We start from the raw sequence: 9,117 nt of genomic DNA, 5'->3' as shown, positions 1-9,117 counted from the left end.
GATTAAAAAGAGAGTATGAGGGAGGGACATGGGGTTGTTTGGAGAGTTGAAGAGAGAAAATTAATAAATAACATTATTTTTTTGCTTTCTTGGAATGATTTGTTCAATATCGTCGTTTCGCAACGCGCTCCTCAGAGTTATATGCAAAGTGGTCAACAACAACAAAATAAGAGATTGTTGGGGTGGAGGCCAAAAAAAAATAATAATTAGAAAATCGCAATCGATTCGTGATTGTGAAGATGCGAGAGTTTTGAGGGAGGTTGTCGTAATATTTAGTATAATTTAGAAATGATTAGGTAAATATTATAATGGCTTCGCAATAGATAGTTGATAAAGAAGGTGGTTTAAAAAGAAAACGTTTCTTCCTTCCATTTCACCCATCCAAAGCAACGACTGCACACGCATATTTATATATATATTTGTTTTGTTGAAGATATATAAATCTCTTGCGAGCGAGCGCTTGTTTATATATACATAATAATAAATAATAATCAGGTACATAAGTATGGGGCTAAATTCGCCTCTCGTCGTTCAATCATGTTTTCCTTTCCTCGTGGATGTTGTTCGTTCGTTCGTGTGCAAATTGGTCTACGTTTCTTTTTGAAAGGAATTAGCCCCGATACCGGTTGTACAACAGCAACAATGTATGTATTTATTATGAATTAGAAAAGAAAAAGGGGGTGTGTGAATGAGTGAGTGTGTGTGTGTGTTTACGCGCGAGTATGTATTGTATGGTGTGGATATCCTCGTTACGACAGTAGTGAGTATTATTACATATTTTTTCTTTTGTTTTCTCGAATAACAAACACCAATCATATTAAAAAAAACACCTACCGAATCAAACATCCCTTCTTTTTTCTTTCCATTATGTTTCATCCTTTCAATCAATATTTTGGATGTCAATTTTCATTTTCAAAATTGAACTCCAATCGGCTCCAAACGCAAATAAAATATATCGATGACACGACCACGACGACGTCACGTTTTTAAACTGCAGAAACCTGCGTTTCCTCATCATCTACAACATACGAAACAGAACGAAATCAGTATATTAAATCAAAAGGCATCCTTTCATTGCTCCTCCAACAAATAGCGTGATTCCTCCCATACATATATGTTTGCCATCAACACGTATCAAATGTTAAACACAGTAATTAGTCTTTGGTTTTAAGTCGTGCGTCAGCAATGAAAGGATTCGTGTGGAAAGCGTGTGTGTGTCTGTATGTATTAAGATTTTGGTTAGTCTTAACAGAGTGAGTGAGTGGGAATTGCAGTATTCTGTATTCGGAACGTACTCGAGTTGAGAGTCCAAAATCTTTCAAGTCGCAGTCAAAGTCAAACCATTATTATAACAGTGTCATAGTCGGCTGTGGAGGAATAACTGGATACGTCTGTCAGGTCGTTACCTAAAGTCAAAGTACGTTCATGTCGGATGCTCTTAACGAGATTTACAGCCTAATACGCGATACGATCAAATTCTTACGAAAGCGATGGAAAATCGCGTATTCGACGCTGTAGTCAATAATATGTTTTAGAGAATTATATGATTTGTAGAAAACTGTTTAGTTGTGATTGTTAATGGACGTACCGTGGTCAATGTCACGGTCGGCGGCGTATTGGTAACCTTTGGTAACGCCTTCGTGAGAGTGCGCCCTTCCCAACCTCTGCATGCGTGCCATCTCTGCGGCCATCGTGTAATTCGGGGGCAATCGACGACCACCTACAAACGGCCACCACGGAAACAAACATTTATTTTATACATACATACAAATATATATATATACTTATTGATAAGAAGTTAAGAAAGAAAGTAAAACAAACAGCCTGAAGAAGGTGTACGTGTTGATGTTATTGAACAGATCCGTTGGGTCACTTGAGAAGCGCATCGCTCATTGGTGGCAAGAGCGGGGTCGTTCTCGTGTGACCTGAAATGTGATTGGCTTTTGTGAGCGTGTTTTGTAAATGTGTTTCAAATTCTTTCGTAGAGCAGTAGTAGTAGTAGTAGTGAAGAAGAAGCGTGAGCAGGGCTAACAATATCCATGCGACACCGTAAGCGAGTCCTGTTTGTTAATGTTGTTGTTACTTACCGTTGTTACCATTGCGGAAAGCTTGAGGCAAAGGGGGCAAAACGGCGACAGCATGAGGACAAGGGGGCATAGAACCGACGCGTGCGGGACACCAGCCTAACACACCAAACACCAAAACACGTGATACAAAAAAAAAACAAAACAAAACAAGAGTGGCATATGTTGAAGTTGATCATCAGCCAACTGCGATGACAACAACAACATAACAGATAGAGACATATGTACATGGAGAGACAAAAAACATTGAAAATGTAATGAAATATTTATATATATAAGTGTGCAATATATTATAATAAATGTAAAAGTATATAAGCGACATGCAAACTGTGAATGTATAAACCAAATTGAGTAAATGAATTATAATAACGAAATGAAAGGGTGGGGGAGGGTGGTAATTGAGAAGAAATAAAATAAGAGTGTGTAATAATTACGTACCAGTCATCTGGGAGAGATGTCTCGTGGGGCTAGGGCAACGTGGTGGAAAATGGGGCGCGTCGCTGGAGCTGTTGGTGCTGTGACCAGAATCGGAAGATGCCACCGACCCTACAGATATATAGTATATAGATAGTAAAAAAATCATGCTTCATGCCTTCGCATCGGAAAGAGAGACAAACAAAAATAAAAAGAGGGGGAGACCCAAAGTGGTGCTATATAAATGGGTGATGATGATTGATGAAGAATGGTTTGTTTTGGGAATAAGATAACTTACCGGACGTGTGCGTCTTTCGCAAGGGATTACTAAGCGACGTGACACTGCTGCTCTCTGCGGACAAGGCAACAGAAGGTAAGGGGGTTGGGGTGTCTGAGTGAGACCTCTCATGCATTGCGCGACCGCCGCCGCCACAGCTTATAGAACTATGCGATCCGTAACTAGAATAACTGCCTGCAAGGTAAAAACAAAGTAGCCAAATCCATACTATCCAGTCAAAGCACAGCAAATCCATACTCATTCACTCACTCACTGAAAAAAGATTTGATGTATCATAATCCAGTTGAGCAAAGAGTAAAGTTAAATAATAAAAATGAAAACAGGTAAAGTCGTCGTAAAGGCGATGACGATGATTAGGAGAAGAGAGGCACTACTAACCTGTGGCGCTTGGGGCCCGCCGCACGGCGGGACTACTCTGTGCATTGAGTATCGAGCCATGCATTTGCCTCGGCTGATGGGGTCGAGTCTTTGCGGTTTCTGAGAGAGATAAAAGTTTCTTTACAGCTTGTGGGGATGCAGAACCTAATAATACATACACACACATTACAACAACAATTAACGGTTGCGGAATAATAATAATAAGAAAGCGGCGGCGAGCGAGACTAAGCTATATCGTACACTGCGTTGTTTATTTTTTTTTTTTGGTTGTCGAGAGAATTACTTACCGAATTTGGGGATGGGCTTTCGCTCATCGCTTGCACTGCTCGTGCTGCTTGTGGTCGATGGTGCCGGGGAGGCATGTCTGTGCCTCCTCTGGCCACCCTGACCGGCGATCGTGTTACCGCTCGCCGGTTCGCACTCCAAAGACATCTCGTGCAGTCGCACCTCATTGGTGACGACCTGCAGATTGTTTAGGTACGTCTTAACCCGTCTCACCATTTGAGACTCTTCGAACATCTTCTTGGGATTCGGCGCTGCGGCAGACTTTTTCCTTCGCTTCACAGTTGCTTGTCCTAAAATCGAGAACAAATTAATCTGCTGCTACTGTTGCTCTTCATTTCAATGAACGCATCGCATTATCGATACAATACTTTTATCATTAATTACCTTGGGGATGGTGCTGCGACGATTGCGTTGTCATCTGGTTGAGAGCGATCATCGCCGTGCTCGTGGGTTGACCTCCCAACTCGAGCATCGTCAGCAGATCGTACGGACTGCTGCACATGTTGCTCAAACTGCGCACCTCTTTTGCAATCATCCGCAACTTCTCGAAGTTCACCAGACCTTCCACTTTACTATCATTACCCAGATGTATGAACGTCAAATCCTTTTTCACCACCGGATAAAATGGAATCTGCAAACAAATATTGGGCAATTCAATATGACCTATCCAATTTATAATTTTGATTTAAACTTACGATCGGCGGTTGGTTCTGTTCTGCGCTCACCAGCTGCCTGTATTTGCTCATGTTTCTAGATGGGTCCATGAGCTGCTGCAGATCTGAAAAGATCCTTTGGTACTTTGATGGTAGTTTCTCCCAGCTCTGACGCAGTCTCGAGACGGCGCCGTGGCCGAGACCGCTGATGATGGCGAACATAGAGTTGAAGTTCTTGCACTCCTTGCATTGCCTTGCCACCTTTACGAACTGCTTGATGATCTTCATCCTTCGCACCGGGTTGTGTTCGTTGCACACCTCTGTGACCACCCAAAACATTTCCCTGTTCACCAGAGCCGCAAACTGTTCCAGCATGGGCGTACCGTATCGCGATTTGAGATCGAACAAATCGTCGATGTACTCTGTAGGTTCGATCTGTCTGAAGATGCTGAAATCCTGTAAGAGAAGTGAATATATTTAGTTTTTTCTTCTTAAATTTCGTTTTCATATATTTCATACCTGTAGGGTGAGTTGTATTGCAACCTCGACGGCGTTCAACTGCAGGAAGTGTACGGCGCTCTCTCGCACCAGTTCAGGGGCGAGATCATCGGGTACGAGGGTCTCGCTGATGCCGTTGGTCTTCAGGTAGTATCGACTGCTGAGGCCGATTCGTTCGGCAAGGTTCTGCAGCTGATCGGGAAGTCGTCGCTGCTTGATGGTCTGCGTGTCCGTGACGGACACCTCGCAGAGGCTGAAATTGCTACTGGGATCTGTCATGCCGAACTCTTGCAGGGCCAACATGACCACTTCATGCGCCGTCGTCTCTTTGTGTATCAACAGATATTTATAGGTTTGGTCTGGTTTGAATACTTTCAACACATGCTCTGGGAAGTCGGTGCACCGTTGATCGTCATAGCAGATCGACATTAGGTCGGGGTTGCTTTGCGAGTGGAACAAGTTCGTGCTTAGTGTTGTTGCGCTATTGAAGTTATCCACTTGATCGGAACCAACACTAAAATGTAAAATGAAGTGTTGAAATAAAGGGGTCGTCTCTTGTCTCTTATTGGAAGGGTTTGTCGATTAGGAGGAGATTGATTGTTTTTGGTTGGGTTTAATTAAACTATTAACTCACTTGATGATGGTTTTCGGTAAAAAGTTCATCTTCATCAGGGCCTTCTGTATCCGCTTCTTCGGTCCAAGTGTCATGAAGCTCTGTTTCTTGCTCTCCTTCTGCGGACTGTTGATCGTAACAGGCTGAGAGCAGGGGGATTCAGTGTTCAGGATCATGTGGCCGTCAATGCTGCTCAACCTGGCCCTCGGATCAGGCTGCAATTTGGAAATTTCCGACGTCTTGCGCGGCCTCGGCGAATTGTCCGGCGTGTTGAGCATCTCTTTGAAGTGCAGCAGATTCGATTTGACGGTGATGCTTAAATGCGTCGTCCCGCAGAGGATTTCCAGAGCCCTGGACTTTGCGACGTGCTCGAAGCTCTGACCGTTCACTTCCAAGATCTGATCGCCGCGTTTCAGTCCGACATCCTCGGCTTTCGTCTTCTTGTCCACTTTCAATATGAAAATGCCAAAGTTCCTCTCGTACCCGCCCATTATCTGGAAGTTCAATGGTTCGTCCCGACTGGATCTTGCAAGAACTACGGTCCTGATGCGCGCCTTCGCAGCACAGGCAATGTTCAACAATCGTAGCTGTCCGTTCATCTTCTCGTTCTCCAATCCTTGTTCGAATGTCTCCAAGAACTCGATCATCTCTGGGTCCGTCTCGAAGTCCGTGAAGTGGTTGTTCACCCACAGCAACACCACTCTGGTTACTCTGTCCCTGATTTCCATGTTTTTGAACCAGTCCAAGAGTTGCCCGGCGACGTGCAGCGGGCTCTTGATGAACGTTCGATGCGTGAGCAAAAAGTCTTCCACGTACGTGGGGTCCGTCAAACCGTTGTCCTCGATCAGTTGTTGCATCAGTTGATCCGGGGTGGCTCTGATAACTACGTGACCTCTTCTGTTACTTTGCGAATCTAATGTCCCCCTGAGCTCGGTCACCATTACCAGTTGACCATCCACTTCGTGTCGTCGCGTATTTTCTTCGCCTTGATGTAATATCCTAAAATACATTAAAATCGATTAGTTTATTAAATAAGAAAGAGAAATATGTATAGTACCTATAGTAATCTGATTGCGTTATGCAGACGAACTGACAATCGTCGCATTTGGTGCGCATCACACCTTTGTGGTAGAGTTTGTCCATGGTTGGAAGGATACCGAATGAGTCTCCTGTGACAAGATTCTGTGGCTCCTCATTTTGAAGCTGCACCTCGACGACGCCGTTGACCAGCACCGACCACGAGTCCAACTCTTCGCCGTCGTTCATCACGATCGTTCCCGACTTCTCGACGACGGCGAAGACCATCACGGCGCAGAGGGCCCGGCGGACCGCAAGCGTCATATTGGTGAAAGCCTTGAAATGCTGCGTGAATTCAAGCAGAGCCTCGATGTCCTCCTCGGAGCGTTCCATCGGGTCCTTCTCTAGACAATCGCGCACCCTGTCGCGTACGTTCAGACTGTCCATGCTCTCGGCCAGGTCGTCATCTTCGTCGCTGTCCACGGTGCTCTCCATCAGACCGGACAGATCTGGTTCTTCACCTTCCATCTCCGAGTGCGAGGCCATTGTGTCGGACCCGCTGTACGCGGAGCTCGTGTCCGAGGAGTGCGATCCTCTGCTGTACTTTGAGTACAGACCGGCGGGTCTGTGACCCTGCTGCGGCATGTACCCGTCCTCCACCATATTCATGTACGATTTAATATTGGGATCCATGTGCGATGTATTCGACTGCCTAATACTCAATAAACTCGATGAGCTTGAGTGTTCTATTTCTGGATAATCGATCTGCAACACACAAAAAAACAACAACAACAAATTAAAACATTTTCTTAAAACAACAATAATTAAACAAATCAATCGAAATCTAATTTATTTCAATTAAATTGTGTTAAATTATAAAATTAATATTGTATAAAAGTTTTAAAATACCGCAAAACCTCAGATTACAAATGGAATCATATCATATCTAAATTTATGCGGACGAACGTAACCGTGGATTGATAGTAAATGTTCACGGTTTAAGGTGCATAAAGTTTGTAGTAAAATATAGAAATGTTGATTTAAGTTAGGAAAGAAACGAGAATAAACCTCTGGCTCGATGGCTGAACTGGGCCAGGAGAGTGATTGCAGTCTCCCCCTTTGTTTGCGATAGACCACATCGACGGTGTGGTGTCCGAAGACTGTGTCCGGTCTCAGCTTCAGCTTGCCCAAGGTGCTTCTTCGCCGATGCACCAAAGGTCTCTCATTGAGCACGGCCGTATGGCACACGTGCTTCAACATTGTCGCGTCTTTTCGAATAGTTCCCTCCGGTTGTGTCACTCAAACTTCTGCACTGACGGACGAGGAGAGGAAGGAGCGAACGCGCGATCACCAACAGTTGCAAGGGAACATCACGACTGCTGTTGCTGCCGATGCGGCGGAGGAGGATGAAGAGGAGGAATCGGAGGACGATGAAGATGAAGAAGAGAAGGATGAGGAGAGACGGCGGTAGGACAGTAGCCACATGGCCGGTGAAGCGAGAGTAAACACGGGATGCGCGCTCTTTGAGAGGATGCAGTCTCGAACCCAATATTTTTAGATCAAACGATACCAATTTGTCAACACCTCTTGCGCTAATTGCACGGGAGCAATGCAAGCAGTATCATCTATGTAACCGTTTGCGACACACTGTTAAGTTCCACCACCACATCCGATAAAAGACAGGAAACGAACTGATTAATTGCAAAACCGTTTCCAGAAACCGAACACAACACTGGAAATTCCTGCCCTTCTCTTATTATTTCCCGTTCGCTACGACACTCGCAGCAGCAACCCACGCGACGAACGATTTCATCCAAGAAGGGATGTTCAATCCAGGAGATCTTGCACTTGCAACGCAGAAGAATAAAAGAAACAAAGCGCTCTTTTCGGAGAGCGCGATCGCAGCGTATTCCAGTAGCTCCAAATCCACACTAAAGTTTCAAACTTAGACGGGAGGAAGTCGGTTCTTCCTGTGTCCCGATATAATATTCTAAAATACATAAAAATAGGCGCACATATGTACACTCACTCACTCACACACCCATGTGTGTATATATATATATATACCGAGTGGCTCCGCTACAATTTTATAATTACACGTGCGTCTTGTCTTCTCAGTGCGTGCGCGTAGACGCATTGTACATTTACAAATAACTCCTACTACTACTCCTCCTCCCTCTTCTTCACCACCAAAGACGTCTCCTCTTCTTTGTAAACACGACCAACCAACAAAGTACACGCCTATGGTGAAGAAGATGAAGAAGAATGAGACGCATGCAATCTCCACGCGCGTTTTGTTAATTAAAACAAACCCGTGGAGGAAGAGAGAGAACGATCGTGGGAACGGAGCAGATGGATGGTGCCCAAGAAGAAGCCAAACGCATCGAAGAGGAACAACCAGATAACAGGAACTCATTGTTACCTCAGATATTAATTGATACGTACGCGGAGGAGTCAACGTTCCATACGTAACAACAAAACAATTAATAAATCACTCTGTATAATAAAATGTAATAGAAGAACAAACACAGACATTCAGTAAATGTAAATTACGTTATCTCAATACGATTCATTCATGCATTTGTCACGTATCCAAAATTGTTGATCACATTATTCACGCAAAACCATAAAGAAAATTGATTACATGAAACATGACCATCCAATTCCAACGAAGAGAAACCAAATATTTGCAGATGGAAATTGTTGTTAGCAATATCATGATAAAAATATGTGAATACATTCATCATTTCCGCAAGATAAATTTAAAAAAAAATAAAAAAGAGATACAAATATTTGCGATTACATTTACGAAAGTTTATAATGTATAAAGCATGTTGTGAGTAAACATGAGAATAAAAAAATAATGCCCAAATTCTT

At 43.8% G+C, this 9,117-nt stretch overlaps 1 protein-coding gene across 7 annotated transcripts; it reads right to left on the bottom strand.

Annotated features, from left to right (window-relative positions):
• Positions 1–913: 913 nt before the first annotated feature.
• Positions 914–7,968, bottom strand: LOC108564103 (rap guanine nucleotide exchange factor 2). 7 transcript variants are annotated; one of them, XM_017923023.1, is made up of 13 exons: positions 7,309–7,964; positions 6,281–7,005; positions 5,245–6,222; positions 4,632–5,124; positions 4,155–4,568; positions 3,844–4,090; positions 3,462–3,749; positions 3,175–3,273; positions 2,797–2,970; positions 2,523–2,630; positions 2,088–2,183; positions 1,589–1,720; positions 914–1,018 (listed from the first exon to the last, which is right to left on the bottom strand). In XM_017923023.1, exons 1-13 carry the CDS (start codon positions 7,498–7,500, stop codon positions 987–989), a joined length of 3,978 nt encoding a protein of 1,325 aa, XP_017778512.1. In that variant the 5' UTR covers positions 7,501–7,964; the 3' UTR covers positions 914–986. The 7 variants fall into 7 exon arrangements, with proteins under 7 accessions (XP_017778512.1, XP_017778511.1, XP_017778514.1 ...); XM_017923022.1 differs by having other exon boundaries at positions 3,175–3,318; positions 7,309–7,963; XM_017923025.1 differs by lacking the exon at positions 3,175–3,273 and having other exon boundaries at positions 2,797–2,850; positions 7,309–7,966.
• Between the last annotated feature and the right edge of the window lie 1,149 nt (positions 7,969–9,117).

The sequence above is a fragment of the Nicrophorus vespilloides genome, unplaced genomic scaffold (genome assembly GCF_001412225.1).
Source record: "Nicrophorus vespilloides isolate i.1.1-1 unplaced genomic scaffold, Nicve_v1.0, whole genome shotgun sequence".
Taxonomy (NCBI): domain Eukaryota; kingdom Metazoa; phylum Arthropoda; class Insecta; order Coleoptera; family Silphidae; genus Nicrophorus; species Nicrophorus vespilloides.
This window is presented reverse-complemented; position numbering and strand designations above follow the sequence as displayed.